Source organism: Labrus bergylta, chromosome 17 (assembly GCF_963930695.1).
Source record: "Labrus bergylta chromosome 17, fLabBer1.1, whole genome shotgun sequence".
NCBI lineage: Eukaryota > Metazoa > Chordata > Actinopteri > Labriformes > Labridae > Labrus > Labrus bergylta.
Window position 1 is genome coordinate 16,476,715 of NC_089211.1, and position 20,610 is coordinate 16,497,324.

The window sequence follows — 20,610 nt, forward strand, 5'->3', positions numbered from 1 at the left end:
GCCAGTGGGATGAGATTTCCATATTAGGGGGAAATGTTCGGTCTTCCATTCTGTCATGGTGGGACATATTGAAAGGATTATGTGATTTTCAAGGGCATCTTTATGTAAAGCTGTTTAAGTCCTTAAACCTGCATTCCTAGACATTGGGGTTTCTACTAATTGCCAGCAGGGGTGACTCCACTAGTTGCAAAAAGAAATCAGCATTTATGGAAGTAGATGACAAAATTATGCTTTATTCGTAACAGTATTGTGATACTTTCTTTGATATTTATCCAGTGAATATTTCACCAACTGAGTTTATGGTGTCATTCACTAGTTAGAATTTGTCTTTATTGCAGCATGATGTAAATGAATTCAATGTGGTTAAGTTTGGATTATCGTAGACAACACGCTCTGTGAATGTATTGCTTGAAAAATACATTGTTTTCTCATGGAGAGGAGGAGGAGTGTGGTCTGAGTGCAGAGAGAGGTTTGAGAGGGTTTGTAAATGCACAATGAAAAGCTGAACGTCTGACCCAAACATAATCCAGCTAACAATGACAGCACTCAGAGAACATCGGCTTTTATTAAAGGGATTCTTAGATCTGTCTGGCGCCGTCTCATCTCTGCTTTACTTCAGTGTCTGTCCCTATATGTACCATTCTCTTTATAGTGAGCATGCAACACTGTGCAATGATAGCTATCAGTGAAAAATGCAACAATCAGACTCTACAAATCAAACTGATAGGCTGTGACAGATTCCAACTTTTTAACTGGGACAACCTTTAAGTATTACATGAGGGCATACTATGAAATATGTTGCATCTTTGAATCTTTTGGTTGTCCATCTTGAGCTCAAAGTACGAGATATGAGCAGCTAAAGATGTAAAACCTTGCATCTTGACACGTTGGTACCTATGTTTGTTTCTAACTGGGTCATGCTGCATCAATGCTTTGCTGTTGTTGTGCCTCAAATGCAATTTTCATGGCCATCTCTATTTCACAGTAAAACCCATATTACTTTATGTTGAATGTCAGGAGATCCACTAAATAGATGCATGGTGGCTGTATCAATGTGTCAAAAAGAAATAAAGGCTAAAATAATCATTAGGAATTAAAGAATTAATTTGATCTCTGCCTGTGCTTTCTTGCTATCAATGCATCTGTGTAATAGAGACATGGGTCACAGTGGCTAAGCTTTAATACAGACACCCATAGACCACGACAGTCTGATGAGATAGTGTCTGGAATAGGTTCAGTGAGTGGTGGATGGTAAAGCACAGCAGGAGCCCATTACGCTTCATCACTGCTGAATCAAAGTCTGAAGTGCTCCATTACACCAAGGTTTTCTGAACACACTTAATGATACAGGTAAAGAATACGTATAACAGCAGTGGACACAGCGGCAATAAAGATGTAAAAAGTTGGAATAGACAAAGAGGTTGATGTGAGAAGGCAGGTCATAAGACATGAGTTTTATGCCCCAAAGATTTCCAGCTATGCAGCAGGAAAGCCTTTCTTCATGAACTGAATGTTTTAGTGAGAGAGTGGGGAGAGATAAGTAAACCGAGTCTTCTTGACAAACTCAAGCCACAGGCTTGTATGGAGTTGTCATACAGGTAGTCAGCGAGATCTTTATTGTTGCTAGAACATTATCTCACACGATTACTCTCTATATTCAGATTTTTAAAAGGCGGGTCTTTCTATGGGCATTGTGGAACAAACTGCACAAACAAGAAGTGCCTACATGGTAGCACCTTCACTTGGGGAGCCACTAAAAAACTCCAAGGGCTCCTTTTTGGGTTTGCATTCTCACCAACAATTTACCATATTCACAAGGCAGCCAGTTTCCTCTACTGTCTAAATCAGGGTTGGTGGCCAATAGCCTCTTCTGCCACAGCATTATCATGAATCAACTCTAATGGCAGCTCTACTAAAGCTGCATTCATTCGATGATAAACATATTCTATTTCGGAAATGTTCTTCACAATAGTTCCAGGTTTAAACGTCATTGACACGCTTTTATTGTGAAGCAGCTATATCAGGAAATGGGGTACTTCCAGCATAAGCAATTTACAGTAACACAACTCAGATGTTAGGAAAACAGAAGCTGGAGAGAAACTAAACTTCAACCCTTACAACATAACTTAGAAGCTACAACATACTGAGAACTTAACACACAGTGACTTATAAAGACATACTGTATATAAAAATTAAACTCTCACTTTCCAGCAGATTGAAATGAGTCGCTTCATGCGTCGCTTATTGTTTTTAAAAACAATAAATTTATTATCTTGCCTCTCAGTTGAGTTTTAGTTGCAGCTGACTCATCTTTTGAAGTCATGGGTGCAAAGGAAACTCTAACCAGCCTTAACATTATGAACTGATATGACATAAATAAACTTGATTTCGTTGTGTGGAGAAGAGATGTAAGAACTTGGACTTTTCAGTCAGTCAATATTTGTGTGTTTTGGTCGGTTTCAAGGCTACCATTGCTAGCTGTTACAAAGGTTTTTAAATATGATGTTGGCCCGGGCTGCGGTGGATCAAGTTTTACAATATTAATAATGCCTGAAATATCTATTCACTGTTAATGAGTAAACTACTTGGTGTCTACAATATAGGGCGCAGTGAGTGAGTAAACAAGGGAGGCATTTCGCACACCGCCTGAGTTCAGCTTCTGGTCATGCGAGCCACCTGCAATGATGAATCAGTCCATGGAAAGTCAGGAGGACTGATCAAAACTGGGATGGATGTCAGCTTGCCAGATGACTGCTGGCTTGAATAACAAACAGAAACAGAAGTGAGGATGATGCAGATCAGCCTCACGAAACTTGGAAAGAGCTCCGTGTTTTTGCAAATTATCTAAACATACTGGATAGGCAGATGGTAACTGGCGATGTAACAAACTCTCCCTCCTCCAAGTACAGGGACTTCGGTAAGCTAAGATGCAGTGCAGATTTTGCTCTGCTCCCTAAATCAGCCGCTACCACATAGTCAGGACAAAATTGAAAGCATATGTTTCCTATAGGCTGAAATATTAAAGATGTGCCTGACAGCTGCATCGCTGCATCAAGTCACATCTGTTTTCCAACACTTACATTTGATCAAAACACAGAACATCTTCAACCCTCTGTTGGACATGATTTACATATCCTGGGGCTTCATTTTTAGCCAGACGTTGTTAAGGCACTTTGGTTCATTGCCATCAAATAATTGGTGATCTAAATGGTGAAACAATGGATTTTTGTACACTTCTACTCCCTGTAAGTCAGTTCAGATGAAGTGCTGTGAAATTCATTTTATATCCTGCTATGTCAGATGCTCACAGGCATGCGAGGGCTTGACATTTGCAATATATGGGCTTTTATTAGTCCAAGGCAGAATAAAACCCTGGCGAACTCCTGTCACTAAGATTACACATCTCTCTCTCACACACACACACACACACACACACACACACACACACACACACACACACACACACACACACACACACACACACACACACACACACACACACACACACACACACACACACACACACACACACACACACACACACACACACACTCAAAAAAGATCTGAAAGAGAGTGTGAGCAGTAAAGTGGCGGGGAGGCCTGATAGTGAAGGCAAAGTGGTGAAAAATCATCACCATGATATTTTAGTGGGGCTGCGAGAGGCAGTGAGTATCATCTACTTTGTCAGTGGCACTGAACCTTTTTTTTTACCTAATTGTGTAGTTAATATAAAGACATTACTTGAACATCCAACAAAAAAGTAACCACAGTTTTTGGGTTTCCAAAATGTTGACCACTACTTTTGCAACATGTGCATCATTCATCATTTTAGGCGAGGAGTGGTGGTTGAAGAGATCATTTCTCATCAAGATCAATTTTTTCTGCAGATTGTTTTCGTGATGAACCGACTTATTACATAATGTCTAGAATTTAATTATCGTCTTTGAAACATTTCACAACAATCCTACATGGATAGTTTCAAAGTCCATCACTCTGTGTATAAACATAAATCGTGAAATAAAGCAAGTTATTATTTCACTTTTTAGTAGAATAAGGAAGCATATTTAGTTTAAAATATGGCTTCAATTATTTAAAGGTTTTCAAATAGATGCCATCCACTTATCTATTGATTTACTTATCAATGTACAGCTGCTGCAGCTCTAGAAACGTGAGAGCTTCCCATCAGCGCATAACTCCCCTTAGAAATCAACCTGTTGGAGATACTGATATGTCTCACTCTCCGGTTTACCGCATGCCCATGCTTTAGTCCCGAAAGAATAAAAAAATATATTCCTTAAATATAGACACAAACGTTGATGCTTCAAAAATGCATTTAAGTTATTATTTCTGTACTTGATAACTAAAAAGGACGGGATGAGATAAGAGAGAGAGGGATGAATGAGTAAACAAGTGTTTGCATGTGCACTGAGCAGCCCTTTAAAGGGATGCTCAGGCCGCTTCTTTGATGGGGTTCTCGGTATTCCAGTCACGCTCAAGGCCCTATCCATTACAGCTCATTACCCGGGGAGAGAATGAAAGAGGGGAGACCCTTGGCCATGCTCGCCCCCGCTCATAGGAGGCCCAGCAGGGTTAAACATCAACCGAGCCACCGAAACCCACCAGCTGGGCAGGTGTCAGCACCACTAGGATCACTCATGAGATGATTCTGCTACAAAGAATACAGATAGTGAAGTGATTATAGAAGCAAAATGAAGAACATCGCCTTTGAATGTTGAGCCTAATACTAACACGGCTTCAGTGAAAAACTCACTTGCTATGTTAACTTTAGAGATGATGTATGCTTCCTTAAAGGACGAAAAGAAAAACCTTTCCAATCAGTATTAAGATAAAAAAGGAAACAAATGCAAATTAGCATATTATAATGGGACCTTCAATTACAGGACATTCTTGTATTGGTTTAAAGGACTGTGATGAGCTGTTAGCTGAATCTGAAAAGACAGATATGGATGCATTGAAGAATTCGATATGTGCATCATTCCATTTGTTAGGTTCACAAAGTTTATGAAGAAAAATCTCAGTATTTTCTTGTCCTGTTTGACTCGAGGAGAATATTGAAACAGGTCGCAAACAGACAAACCCTTAGAACTTCCAAGCCTGAATAGCCATCTCTGTCCTTGAAGCAAATGAAGAGCACTTGGTTTATGAAAGCAGGACGCATCAACCTTTTCAAAAACACCCACCGCTGCATAAGTACCTAAACAACCGTGAGTTACTCTTGAATGAATAAAACCCTCATTATAATCTCAACTAGAAAGAGATAATGCCACGAAGCTTCAAAATCTCCACAAAATTAGAGGCATTAGGTTTTGAGACTCTGCTAGGGGTGTGCGGTGAAATAAGTGCCATTGCCGGTATTGCGTTCTTATTATTGCAGAAAAAATCTGCACATTGCTCAGCTCCTAATGAGCCACTTTATTTTAAACAGGGCAACACTTCGATCCAAAAGATCTTCTTCAGGCAAATGTGGCAGGCAGACAAGCAGTGAAAAAGTCGTGAAAAAAATCATTATCACCTGTTGAACCAAAAATAAAACAAAAAAAAACAAGAGATTTAACAACCACAAGAGGGTGACAGAAACCTCAGTAAGCAGAAAAACTGTAAAAAAAATAAAAAAAATAAATACCCAAATCAAAAAACTTTTTTGTAATTTACAATGTAGCAAAAATATTTTTACAAACATATGTCCTAGCAGAGATTTAGTGAGACCAGACCATCTAATCGAGAAAATAGAGCTATTAGATTATAGATCTACAAAAAAAATAATCTACAAAATTAGTCAGATAGTCCCATAGCAGCAAAAAGGTAAGGAAGTCAATCCTGGAGGAAGAGACCATTCAGAACCCGTCAAAATGCCGAGCAAAAAACCCTCAACTTCTTCAGTTGTTACATTACATGATGGGCTCTCACACCAATCACAGAAAAGGTATTAAATCAAATTGCATGTTAAGACCTCTTAGTGACAGAATGCCAACTGTATGGATGTGAAACGACTCTCCTAAGAAGAATGTTATTGATGTCACCCCCTCGTCTATGTGCAGAAACCTGTTCAATACCAATATATCTCCAAGTAGATAGATTATGTGTTAGTGCAATGAAGTGGACCAACACTTGATTTTTTGATCATTTCGTCTTATGCTACTTCTGTGTTCAGCAATGCAAGTTTTTCGAAAACTGTGAGTTTTTGCGAGACCACATGAGCATTTTCTCATATAAATAACATTTGTGGTACTGCATGCAAGGACACCTTAAGCTGTTTGCCTGAGTGGGGGTGACAAAAAAAATGGCACTTAGAAGTCAAATTAGATTTTGTATTGTACATGTGCACATCTGTAGTTGCCATCAGGAACAGGAGATAGAAAATGTCTGTGTTTTTCTTGTGGTTGGTTTACTCTGACAATAAGTTCACGTATATTACGTGGACATTTGGAGACAAAACATGGAGGATCCTTAAAAGTTTTCTGAAGATCAAGATGTGAACTCAAAATGTACCAATGCTTTCAATTCAAAACGGCATCATATCTTTGAGATGAAACAGGCCAAAGCTCATCATGTAATGTCAGTATTTTACTCCTGGTTTATTAACCTACAGTGCCCAGCGCTTACACCACACAGACGTGAAGAAGAAAAACATCACTGCTGTTTGTTTACGTTTCACTGAAGCGAAAATGTTACTGCTACACTGCTGATTGTAAGTGACACGTTTATATTTCATTACAGACAAACTTGATGTTTCATTCAAAGACTTGACACCAACAGTTTTTAACTCCGTTATGATGCGTTACTATTACTCAGGCGTGTACTATTGCTGGGTGGTGATCCGGCAGATGCTTCATCAAGTTTGATGTATCCGAGCCTTTCACTGCAATTATTTTTTCGGCAGGTTTTGCCATCTTGAATGACTCCTTGGTCATTCTTGCTGTACCAAAAATGCTCCCACACTGCCGACTTCACCCTTTTCCTCGGTGGATATAAAGTTCCACTGCTTGGTCCCCCTGCCATAGTAAAGCGAATGTAGCTTATCTTGTTAAGGACCGGCCATTTAGCTAGTGTGTAGTGTTAGTGAGTGTAAGTTGCGACGAAACTAATGTTCTGACCCCCTTTTTGAGGGGAACAGAAACACGTGGTGTCGCAAGAGTCTTTGGGATTGATTTAGTGACATTTTTAATCGCAGTTAACCGGCTCATCCCTAACCGTGATATGAATCAGAGGTAATATCGCCCACCTGCTGATGTGTTCATTGATATCCATTCCAGTGCTCGGCTGTAGGTGAAACCTGCTCTGTACGACCCATTATTACCCTGAAAGCTTTGTTTCATCCACGCCAAATCATGCTGAAGCATCGCAAATGAGATGGCGAGAGGGGAAAGATGCCAAAAAGAAGCAGGAGAGAGAGAAAGACGCAGTCTTCCCCCTGCCTATTTATGCTGCTGCGATGAACAAAATAAAAGCCCTGCTGCTGCTTTTCTTCAGATTGGCAGAAAAAAATCAGTTAACGTGCGTTTGACTGTTGTCACCACTAAGTGCATTACTTATTTGGATACAGTCCAGGAGGTCCACATTCTTACTGTGTATGCCTTCTTTGTGCTGGCAATCATCCCCAATAAACACTGAATTAGTGTTTGAGGAAATCAGAATGGAACAGTGAGATGATGCCAGAGTTAATAGCTATTACAACTAATCATTATCCAATAAAATGTGTCCGTATATGTTTAATTGTGCGTCCGTAAAGGGTTAAATACATCTCTGATAAACAAGTGTGTGACCATCACTATTAGAGGACTGGGATTGATGGAAAGACTGGTAAACAAAAGGAGTATGAACAGTTGGTAATGAAGACTCTTTCCCCCAAAATGAAGAGAGACAACTGTAACTGGAGTAAGAAAATGATGACAAATATGATCAAGAGGAGGAGGCTGGCACAGAGGCAAGGAATGAAGAAGAGAGGGGGCACAGAAGAGAAGATGATTCAGGGACAAGTCTGGGTTTAATGTAGCAGAAATTCACCAGTGAACTGCAGCTCCAAACAACAGCAACAAGACATAACTGTTAGTGTAAACAGAGCAGATAGGAGAGAGTAGAAGCCACGAATAATATCAGAGTAGAGAGAAAAAGGGAATTAATACAAGAGAAGAAGCAAAATGAAAGAGTTATGAGAGCTATTCTACCGGCCAGTTCTAACTCTAAACTCTTTGATGCGCTGTTGAAGCAGGTAAAGACGTTTTAAAGGGAGCAGCAGTGTGGAGTGTTTAATGAGAAAATGGCTGCAGGACTCTGATCAAGTTAGGCATTTGCTCCCCGAGTGAAACAAATACTCAATGTTAACGTCTCATGGGGAGAGAGTCTGTAATGTTCTTGAGTCCACTTGATATGTTAGTTACATAATGTATGTATGATGGTCAAGAAACCGACATCACAAAGCGAAATCAAACTATGACCTTTTTACTTTATCTAACCAAGAAGTTGTGGTGCCTAAAATGTACCCGTTACTATCTCCCGAAGTGAATCCATTGTTTTGTATTTTAAAACTGAACCTCACTGATAAAGCTGTCTTAATGAAAAGTCAAACGTAATAATGTGTTGGTTTGTAATATGGAGGCTTAATAGATGTTGGGGTTCTAGGAGCGGAGAAAGACATTGTCAGCAAGTAAGTGAGTGAGTGAGTGAGTGAGTGAGTAAGATGTGGAAGGAAGTTGGAAGAGGGAGAAGTGAGGATGCGAGAGAAAAGGTTGGTTATTACAGTTGAACCACCTGGGGAATGTTTACGGAATTCAATAACTCCAAATGGCATCACTTTATTGGATTTATGGACGGATGTCTCTCACTCCCTCACCACCCTGCTCTCTTTCCACCTCTCCAAACACACATACGCACTCCTGACACCCCCACCTGCAACAATTACCTTGGTACCATTGGTGAAGCTTTATGAAAACTGACAGGGGGTTTGTATCAAGGGCTCTTGAGTACTGTTATAGGTAGCTATTGAGAGGTACAGGCCAAAGCTTCTTATAAAGCACAAGCTGATACCACTGCATCACTTCCTTATATGGTCACTAAAATAATACTATGATGGCTGTATATCCAGTTAAGCTATGACTCAATAAACCACCCTTAAATCAATAGTAACCCTCATTGTAATGCTGACTTCAGGCACATATGCTCTATAAGATACACACTTTTTATTACTCTTATAGGGCTTACAAGAAAGACTCCATTGACATTTCAATATCATGCAAAATATTTGTCCATCTTGCCATATAGAGTAGGTTCTTCTGATGTGTTTCATATCTAAAAGAGGGTTATGAGTTATGGTAGAAGTAGTTCCTCCTTAGTCCTGTTTATCTACTTTCCTTGTGCTGTGTGTTGGTAATGTGTCTTTGTTTGGTCTTGTTGGTTGATCTGTTCGAATTTTGAGAGGATTCATTTTCCAGAGCCTCCTCCAGTCCGCTTGTATAAGATCCCTCACTGTCTGTATGCTATTCTATGCAAGGCGAACCTCATTAGACAGACCATATGATGTGCATATTGTCTGAGACAAGCGAGGTAGGGGACAGGCACAGGAAGAGAAGAACGGATGTAATAAATCGGTTCAGCCGTTTTATCCATCTGTTAATATTGAGAGCTGAAGTCTGTGAGTGACGGCGAAAAAGCCTTCCTGCTGTGCGACAGAAGCAGTTTTTTCCCCATAAAAAAGCATGAGTCACTGGTGCCAACAGAGCTGAAAACAGCAGCACACGCACACACACAAACACACACACAAACACACACACACGATAATGAAGATCAGTGAGTTCCATTGAAACACTGTCAAAAAAAAAAATCCACAAGGACGAGTATTCTTTTTACACAGCAGAGGTCTGGATACACAGAGACAAGGGGGGATGGTTCTGTTCCTGCTTGTGTGCTTAATGAGTCAAAAAACACATAAATGACCCTGAAATACAATGGTAAGCGGCATGTTGTGTGATGCAACAGGGAGGAAAGCAAAGAGAGCGAGAGAGAGAGAGAGAGAGAGAGAAACAGGAACATGACTGAAAGAAACACAGACTTGGAAAATAAACGTTTGCCTTTAAGATATCTGGATGATTACGAAGGGTGTCTTGTCAAATGTTATCATTCACACAAAACATACATTTACATTTAGTGCTGCTCAACCAAAGTATCCTTGATCTGATCTCTAGCAATGTGTTTGGACGCAATCTCTTACTCATAAGTGTATTCTCATGAAATGTATTCGCATGAGCTTATTTCACTGCGTTACATCTTTGCAGCTCCCACCACTGGCTAGTGCAACACAATTAGCAATAACATGCTATATGTAGCCTGTGCAATATATTGACCCAATCAAAAAAAAAAAAAGATAACTTTCAAGAACTAATTACTGCAACTACTTTCAAAGTGTTTCAATGTGCTGCCTTAGACTAACAGAGCAGAACATTACTAATACAGGTCTCTATTGCAATATAACAGGCAAAGATAAATAGTGCTTTTCTTCAATAATGTAAAAATTATATGTGCAGATTGTTTATCAGAATAAACAGATGAAGTTAACCCTACCACATGCTGCATTGTCCAACATAACCTCTCTGCTGCTGCAAAATAACCTCAGAGCGGACAAAATGCAACTACTGTGATATTCATCAGTGTCCATGAAAGGTCAGCGTAGATTAGATGAGGAAGCAGGAAGCTTGTAAGGGTCACATTATCTCTGTGATATGAGAGAAGTATGCAGAGAAGATCAGAGTATCAGAGCAACAACAGACTTACAGAGATATGATCAGAAAGAAGAAGATATTCAATAATGAACGTGATATTTATGAGGTAGGAGGGAGTCTGTAGGGAGGATTGTGGGTTTGAACTAGGCGGAAGACAACATTTAACTCAACTATTTACATTAGAATAATCACAGGACTGTCTCAGTGATCGCTCTGCAGGCTCCATCTCTTCTCCTAAAGGCTCAGCTGTAGAGCTAGTTATACATTTATATCCTTTTCTCATAACATTGTTTAGCCATACAAGTTACAGTATATGACATAGACACATTCTTAATGATTTATTGTCATTAACAGTAAAGTTATAGTAAGCAATTATGCAACATATCACAGATCGAAATATATATATATATATACACGTCACTGCTTCCGTAAAAGATATTAAGTGCTTCCTCATTTCCGAAATATGTTCAGTTCCTCAACTTTAAAACTCCTAAGATACTTTAACTTCCTCTTCTGCTGACCGTAAAAATTAAAATTGACTTCTACAGTGATACCGGAGTTGAGAATTGTGCCCCCTTTACCCTCACTGTATTTCAAAGATTTGTTATGTCAGGAAGTATAAATACATGCATTTACTTTGGGGGAAATAATCCTGCAGTTTGTTTCTGTGTGTATGCAGGGTCAGTGTGTTTCTGCACTGCTTATGATAAGCGTGTTCAGTGAATGTCCGGCCTCTGATTAACACAGATGAATATTTCATTTCAGAAGTCCAGCTGCTCCTCATCTGCCGGGGGTTTCTCCTGAGACCACCTCAGGCTACAAGGCTTAACAATGTCATCACAGCTTACATACACACTGGAAATGTGTGTGTGTGTGTGTGTGTGTGTGTGTGTGTGTGTGTGTGTGTTTGTTTCCTATCCAACAGTGGACCTCACTTTTGTTCTGATTTACCAAAGGGAACACTGAGTCAACAGGGGACATTCAGGTTGTCAAGGTGATTTAGAAGGATTGTCCACTGTTTGTTATTTAGGAATGTTTGCGAGTGCTGTGCTGTGTTTATACAAATACATGGCTAGGAAAATATACAGCGTGGTGCTGCTATGTTTGAGATGTACACTGAAAACTAAATGTTCCTTGCATATACTGCATCTGTCATATTCAAGCCTGCACATCTGCACACGATGGGATTTTCTGGGTATAGGATTCCCTCCCTCCTTCCTCCATCTCCCCTTCGTCTCATCATCTCGCCTCCCTCTACTACTAGTTCCCAAGCCTGTCTTCTACTGCAGTGTTTTTCTAGCCCGTGGGGAGGCTGCTACCAGGCTGACAGGGAGTGTCACCGACTCCTCTCACAGCACATTACTCTCTCATTCTGCCACTTTTCCATGCTTTCGCCCTATTTTCCACACAACCTCAAAAGCACACAAACATACACACGCTACTATATCCGTCCCTTGTCGATTTAACACACTGCTAGAGTGAAGGCACAGAAGACGCCCCTTCTTTCTTCTTTTATTCCATGAACTGATCTGTCTGGAGACCTGTCTTTATATAGGAGTCAATGTGTGCATTTGTAGGCGAGGGTTATGTAGTGTGTATCTCTGTGTTAAACCATCTGAGATAAGACACCTCCTGGACATTCCAATTTCCTGTCCGATATTTGCCTTCTCGTAGAGCGCTTTATCAAGAGGAAACTTGAATGCTGATAGGTTAGGGAACCTTAATACGGTTTGAAAAAGGAGGGTGGTCTGGAAGGATGAAATTGGAGAGTGATGAGTTCAAAAAGGGGAAAATGTAGCAAGGTTAGAAATACAGACGCCATGAAAAAAAATAGGTAGAGTGGGAAGCCGAATCAGAAAAGACAGCAGGACAAAGCAGAGGAGGTATGAGCTCATTTTGTCCGACTGCAGCAGAGGAACAGTTCACCATGTTCCATCCAGAACAATTGTTAGTGTTCCCTTGTGATAGTTTGACAGTGATGGTAATGCCTCATTAAAAGTACCTCGAGTGGCAGCAACTCGGCTCCAAGTTTTGAAAACCGAAAGCCATAGAAAATGTCTTCAAAAGCGGTACCTCCCTTAATTAAACTCCACAGATGGACACCTTGGCTATTTTCCAGACACAGCAAAGATAGGTGCTGGGAATTATAGCTGTTACTCAAGCATACATTGAAAGACGAGCAAAACATTTTGAGTGAGCGGGCAGTGCATTTTCAGGTCAACATCGAGTGGTCTGGAATTCTAATTGACGTCAGTAAGCGAGGGCAAATGTTTGCAGAGTGGCTGAACTCCTGACGAAATTAGGAGGAGTTATCAGAAACTGGCGATTATCACAGCCTGAAGCGAAAAAAAACATCCCACTGTGGACCGAAGAACTTATAAAGAGGTGCTGTTTAGACTCTGAAGCCACATCTGACAGAGATTGATGAAATGTTATACAGGGATGCTTGGAAACACACTTTATCACTTGTTTTTGTCATGTCAGTTTATACTGTTATATATCATAGTGTATTTTAAATCACTTTTGTTATTTGGAAGATTTGCTTAAGCTTGGAATTCCTTTCCACACAATTTAGACCCCAATCAACTTTCGAGCTAAAAGCAGAATATTTATTTCAAGTAACATTAATGGACAAAAAACTAAAAATTCTTATTTAAATGCTTTCAAAGGATGACTTATTTGAGCCTGTATTTTATTTGTTTATTTACAGTACCAACTGGCATCATGTTCTTTTGGCTATTATAAAGCAGCAGCATGTGTAAGTGTTTATTATCAGGGGAAAGCACAGAGAATGATTAAAGTTAGTTGCTGTGCTTGCACTCTGCATGCTTTATTATTAGATGGTTATTTCTCTGTTGGTACAGGGTTTGGACTTCTTTGATGGTTCATCAATTCAAATACAACATGCTTGATGTTGTAATTTAAATGTGTTTGACCCATTGGGGCTGTTTCGTCAACTGTACGGGAGTTGTAGAGTTAAAGTATGGGCAGAAAATCTGTAGACATCTGTAAATGTCTAATTACAAGCTTTGCAATTTGTATGAAATAATACACCGTATGCTCCTTGCTTATTGGATGGACACGATCTTTATTCCTTTTCCTAAATCAGTGACAGAGCAATAACAATAACATCATTATAATTGAAAAATATTAAGAGGATATATGTGATGGTTTAACATGAAAGTCCTTTAAAATGTGTTCACCTGGGTGAAAAGAGACACTGATGGTTCACAACCAACTGAGGAGTGAAATGCATGTTGTCACGTGTAGCTGTGGGTTGTTGATATGTCTGACATAGGAGCAGGTTTTAGAGCCATAATGTTTGAAAGATTTGTGGCTTGCGAAAAATGGTTTTAAATCGTCTGCGGTGAGTATGAGGAGGGGATCTTCATTGTAAGCGAACAGGCTCTGGATCTCCATAAGCAAAACCGATGTGACACAGGATCAGGTGCTGACTTAAAGTGCACCGTCTCTTTTCTTAACTGTCTCTGGTACACAATCAATATCTTCTTTCTATGCATCTCATCTCCATGTAGGGCTTGTTGTAGCTCTGCTTGTGTGATGTGATTGGTTGTTAGTACATTGTCAATCTATGCAACTTAACAGAAATTGAGTTTCTAATTAAGTATCGAGAAATGATTTTATCGTGCCAAGTGTTCCTATATTATCTATTAACAAGATCTAAAGCAGGACAGAGTAAAATGTATCTTTTTTTTTTTTTTTTAATTTTTTTTTTTTTTTTTACAAACACTGGAGTTGAATGCATCCATTTTACAATATAAAAAAAGGGAAAAGAAAAGATGAAATGATACAAAAGAGGACAGGAGAGTCATCATGTATTATGCTGAGAAAGAGCCAGACATATACAGAGTGACAGATTGGAGACTAAGTATTCACTGGTTTTACAAAAGCACTGACAACACAACACAAAGATGTCAACAGTGACCTGAATATCCAGCCATCAGCAGAGAGAGGTACCAGAATAGAACAGACATATGAACAAGTCCAGCATACACACACCAGCGTCGCTACCACGAACAAACACCTACCTGTCATTGTCGACACTCCTGAAGCCAGGAAGGATGTGTCTGAAGCTGGAGTTGCGGTCAAGTTTGGGTTGACTCTTGGTGCGTTTTATCGAGCCCTTCAGCCGTCGACTTAGAAAGCCCTGACAGGGAGAGACAGACGGCAACACAGTGTCACTTCTTGTTCATGAGGAAAGTCTGCGAGATGTCAATCATTACGCTCAACCTGGAAGAAGCACCATATACAGACATTTTCTTTGGATGTCCTAGATTCTTAGATGCGAGATGTCATGCTGGGTTAGAAATGAGTATATAGATCATGGACTGTACAAAAAGATGGACAAAAACACGGTTACTGACAATTGTGTTAGATTGTACCATGTTGCTTTATGCCCAAGTGTTCCCTTTTCTGAGAAGTTAAAGTATTCATTATTTATGCAGTTATGGTATTAAAGGGGTCATAATGCCGTGATGACAGCTCTGTTAACAAATGCGGCTCCTGCAATGCTGTGTGAACAGGACAGTGGTGTAGAGGATAAGCAGAGTAAAGGAGCAACGAGCGGAAATGTTACAAACACTAATGCTACAGTCATTGAACCTTTCATAACCTTGAGTGTCTCCTTCAAACCACCACTAGACTCTGTTCTGCTCTGGATCATATCAACCTGAAGGTTCCCTTGCCGTTTTATCAATATGTGAAATATGTGTTTCCATCCACTGCGCAGACTGAGTCGAAAAAGGCACAATGTCAGAACCGACGTACAATGTAAGGACGCAGAGATGGGACGTCCATCTTTATATACAGTCAATGATTAATACTAATATTTGTTTTCCTGGTCATACATTCTTAGACACAGGATTTAATGGAGAGTTTTAAATGTGTTTAGATGAACACAGAACAGTCTCTCCTTGAAATAGGAGAGACTGTTAATAAGGTGGGACAAGGTCAAACAATAACAGACAGCACACTTAATAAGATCATTCTGAGAGTAGACGCAATTAGCATGTAGGTGATATTCACGCAAAACAATAGATTGTTTCGAAGAGTGGTGCTTATGTCAGTTATTGTCACTCGTTTTCTGCCGCACGAACACGGTTTTATAATCACTCACATACACCAATTCAATGAATACGCTCATTTATGAGTTTTCTGGTCCTCTTTGTAGGAGTCTGTGTGTTTACTTCTTCCAACATCTGCAATCACACTCCCCCAAGCACCTCGCCGTCTCCATAGCAACTGTTGGCTGGCATTAAGAGCGAGAGAATATGAACAAATGAGATGTGGTGCAGAAATGGCAGAGAAAAAAAAAAACCTCATATTTTATAGCTTGTTTAAAAAAAAAAAGAGAGACGATTTCACTGCATGGAGAGGAGAAAGATGGAGAAGAGGATGAAGAAGAAGGACTTTGAATAAAGAGCGAGTTTATGAGGGTTGATAGAGCAACTTAGGAGGGCAGCACGAAGAAGATGGAAACTTAACAAGTAAGCCAGTATGCAGGAGAAAAGTGCTAAACCATGTAGTGTTCAGGCTCAGGTGCAGCTCTTTATTACAATCAAAAAAGAATGATTCAAAGGCTGAATAACAGATCAAACACCTTTAGAAACCACAGCACAGTGAAGAAACTCACATCTCAAAACCAGGTCAGGCATTACACAGAGAATACACCTCCCTATGTCCCAGTCAGGCCATTAACACACCTGTATAATTACCACCTACAATGTGAACAGGTCGCCCTGGGCAACAGTGGAATTGGAATAATTACAGAGCGACTTCCAGACAGGCTGCCAGCTGATCACAGAGGAGCAACAGCATCCTGATGAACAACACCTGTCATCAGTATAACACCCTGTGCTGTGCACAATGGCATGCTACTGTCAGTGTTTAATCTCACACAAGTCATGGGAGTTTTTGTTTCATTAGTGTTTGGTAAAAACAATAGCTGCAACCAAATCCCATACTTATTCGTAGCAGCTTTGAGTGAGCTGTTGATGTACACTGTCACCCCCAAAATGCACTGCTCCAATGTTGTGGCTTTGAGACTGCACATTTGCAACAGAAAGTGTTAAAGAGCCCATATTCTGCCCTTTTTGGGGTTCGTATATTTAATCTATGTACCTACTTTTGTACGTTCACAATAGATTAAGTCAGAAAAAAGTGTCTGTTTTCATGTACTACTGCTCCTCCTTGCTCCCTCTACGCTCTGAGTCCGTCAGCTACACTCTGTTGAGCCCACACTGTTGGACCCCACATGGGCCAAGTCTGCTCTGATTGGTCTGCCGATCCGCTCTGTCATTATTGGTCAGTTGCTCAGCACGCGTCTCGGAAATTTCAACATGAGCTGCAGGGCTTGCCACAACGAGCCAACGGGCTGAGATCAGTGATGTCATACTGACAATGACGTCGGACTGACAAATTTTTATCGAGGGGGGCTAGAACCGAGCGTTACATGCGGCTAATGCTACAGCTAACAGGAGGACGTAGGAGAAGCCGCGTTTCTGCGGACTTTGCACATAGATGTGCCTAAACATGCACAGGACACTTGGAAAACACACTAAAGGGCATATAAAACCAGAAAAAGTATAATATGGGACCTTTAACAAACTTAGTGCGATATTTAAAGACACAGGAATTTCCCAAGTAGGGAGAGTGTAACAAGAAGTGCTAGTAAGTTGCATAAGTGCTTCATTCAAAGTGGCATAAAGGCCATGGTGATGTCTTCATAGACTTTTTACAAGCAACCAACCTAACTGACTGGGACATAACGGTATTAAAGATAATGGAGATAATGCAACATGTTTGGAGAAAAAGATTTGCCAGAGCCAGGCTCTTTTAAAAACAGTTCATGAAGGAGGTCTCTGAAATGAATCCATGCCATGCACCTACATCCTCCTTACTCTAAAGCTGACAGATTGAGCAGTAACAGCAGGAGAAAAAGTCACACAAGAGCAAACACCCTTACAGTGGGGAAAAATGATCAAAGCCTTAAAAACTGAAACACCAGGTGGCATTGCACAGGTGCCTCATCTTGGCACTATTGAGTCCCTGGCCAGCACATCTTTTCTATCAGAAAACACATCTTTGTAGTCACAAGCACTTTTAGGTCATGTTAAATTAAATTCAGCTATTTTAGAGCTTCTTAAAGTCAGATTTGTTTTTGCCTCTGAAGCCTCAATAACTATTCTTTTTTTAATGCCAATTTAGAGTTGGCAGTACAACCCCTTTAAACTTTCCATACAGCCTTCGTTTCAGCAGGACGGAGTTAAACAGAAGTATTCCAAAGTCCCACTTGGATTGATGTCAGTTGGCGCAAGTATTACATACAAAAATGTGGGTAACAATGATTTATTGCTACTTCTTTAAATGAGTATATACAACATATTGTATCAAACTACAGGGGCAGACATTACATGAAAATTGGATTCAACAAATGTTGATGAACATGCCGTTACTGCTAACTCTTTAAGGTTGTCGGATTGTCTTGTGTATTTCAATCTTTCGTACGACTTCAAACAAAACACAAGAAATCAACTGCTTTTCATTTGTCATCCTCAACACTGTTGGCATGCTAAATAACAACCAGACTGAATCTGACATTGCATATAAGGCAAACATAAGGTAGGAAGCTAATTGGTTACTATTACTACCTGTCAGAGGTGAGCTCTATTCAGGGGCTGTTAGCTAAACGAACATGGTTGAGTCATCGCTTTGTGAAGCAGCACTTGGGGCTCTTGACAAGGTTCCTTTGTAAATGAAACTCTAGCTCCCTTTCTTAAGTATTAGCTGTATATACACAGTTCACATTATATGAGTGTGTGGGCAAGTGGTAGGCTCATTTCAAACATCACAGCAGGAATATTATGTCCTCAGTTACTTAGCATCGACCTCAAATCAGCTCCTTCAACAACATGACAAGGAAAAGATGGCGGTGCAGTAAAAAAAAAAAAAAGAAAGTATACACCCACACATATGCGCAAACAGTGACAAACTTCTTCTCTGGGTATCACTCTCAATCACCTCCAAATTCACAGTAATTCCATAGCCTTTCCCTAGCAGCCTCTAGAGATGGTGTGTGCCTGCCACAGCTGTTGGCATAGGCTCAGCTAACAAATTAAAAAGCTTCTCTTTTTTTCCCCATTCACAGAAATAAGTCCCAACAGAAACCTGTCCCTATAGGTGAGCTGCATTGATTAGTGGCTGCTTGTTTTGTTTTTTACTTTTCCGCCTTCACTGACGGGCTGCACTCTGAAAAACGAAGGAATAAAAATAAACGATATCATGAGAAGATACATAAACTGTAGTTAGTGTTTCTCCCCCCCCCCCCCCCCCCTCTCTGGTGCACATGTACAGCCATGTGATGTTAAAAAACCCTTCTCTCCCAATTTAATCAGCTTGTCAGAGCTCTTGTAGAGATATTTCCCTGGTTAAAGGTCAGCAGATTTGAGCGGCCTGTATTGCCACTTACAATCAGTCAATAAGTATGAATGATGACTACATTAAAAAGGGATTAAACCCCACGGGAGGCAAGACACACTGGCAGCCCAGCAAAAATGTTAGCATTTAATTCCTGTCAGCACCTGCTCATACCAGATGACAAGAGAAATTGCAAACGGAGAAAAAAAACCATGTAGGAATAGAACCAGAGACAGAGACATATATAGTGAAACTAAGAGACAGAAATAGAGGTGAGACTGGTCGAGAAATTGAGAAAATGACACTGAGTGCCTTGCTACAGAAAGGATGAGCTTTAGGGGCAGGAACAGTGGAAAAAAAAAAAAGTGGAGCACAGTGTGGAGGTGGCAGAGCATGAGTTGATAGAAAAAGCAACAGAATGAAAATAAATGAGGGAGAAAGTGAGGAGAAAAGTAGAGCAAATGAGTGACAAGGTTGCAGGCGGAGCAGGGCTCAGCAGAGAGGAGCACAGTGGGTGCTGAGAATATCAAGCTAGGTGCTGAAACAAAAGATGGTCAAATAAAGTTTGAGTCCTTCCTAAGGTTCATGGGCAACCGCTGTCCATCATGATGAACGGAACCTCCCCCATGTGTAATTCTTTGTTTTAAGGGAGTCCTCCGTATATCTTGCTGTATCTCATTAGCTTTTAAAAGTGATATTTCCAAAAGCCTCAACAAATGCAATGAAAACTGACACCTAACATGCTGTACATCGTGTTATTGTTCTATAGCGCTAGAGAAACAACTCTTGAGAATACACCTACCCTGTGGTTCAACAACACCTATAAATATTAACACACGACTGAATTCAGGACATAAATAAAGCTAAATACTCTTCATTAATTGATACCTTTGGTCTTCCATGAACATTAATGGTTTTGCTGTAATATCCCGTTTTTTATTTTACATTTTGCTAGCACCTACTCATACACACAGAAACATGATAAGGGCTATTACAAGCCGTGCTACCTGACAGGGGGCATTACAGTGTCACATGTTAGCTTGAATTTCAATGAGCTCTGTAATTATTCCACATTTCTATGGTTGACAGTTAATTAGTGGAAGGAGGGGCCAGAATAATTTCATTCCAAATGCATTCTTGAAGGGTAGGAGAGGATGGTTTTCATGATCCTTCAGGCTCCGTAAGCTCATTGTAATACCTTGAGGAGAATTTGATTTTTCTGGAAAGATTGTATAGTCCACATTTATCCACTGCCTTGTTTTCATTGCAAATATGTAATCTTAAATCTGTGCATGCCTGGATGTGTTTGTGAGAGTACATAACAGGTAACAGGTTTGCTGCATACTTAATGGGAATCTCAGCCTGTCCAAACATATTAATTAAGCTGTAAAATGACACCTCAATTTTGAGTAGTTTGATAAATTGTGTTCTTTTTTTATCT

General features: G+C 40.1%; 1 protein-coding gene across 9 annotated transcripts in view; it reads right to left on the reverse strand.

Moving 5' to 3' along the window:
- Positions 1-20,610, reverse strand: part of LOC109984448 (disabled homolog 2-interacting protein-like) — a 158,924-nt gene that overhangs the window by 61,125 nt on the left and 77,189 nt on the right. For all 9 annotated transcript variants that reach the window (XM_065965886.1, XM_065965885.1, XM_065965887.1 and 6 more), the window contains one exon: positions 14,783-14,901. In XM_065965886.1, coding sequence (XP_065821958.1) covers positions 14,783-14,901 — 119 coding nt within the window. The remainder of the gene's footprint in view (positions 1-14,782; positions 14,902-20,610) is intronic.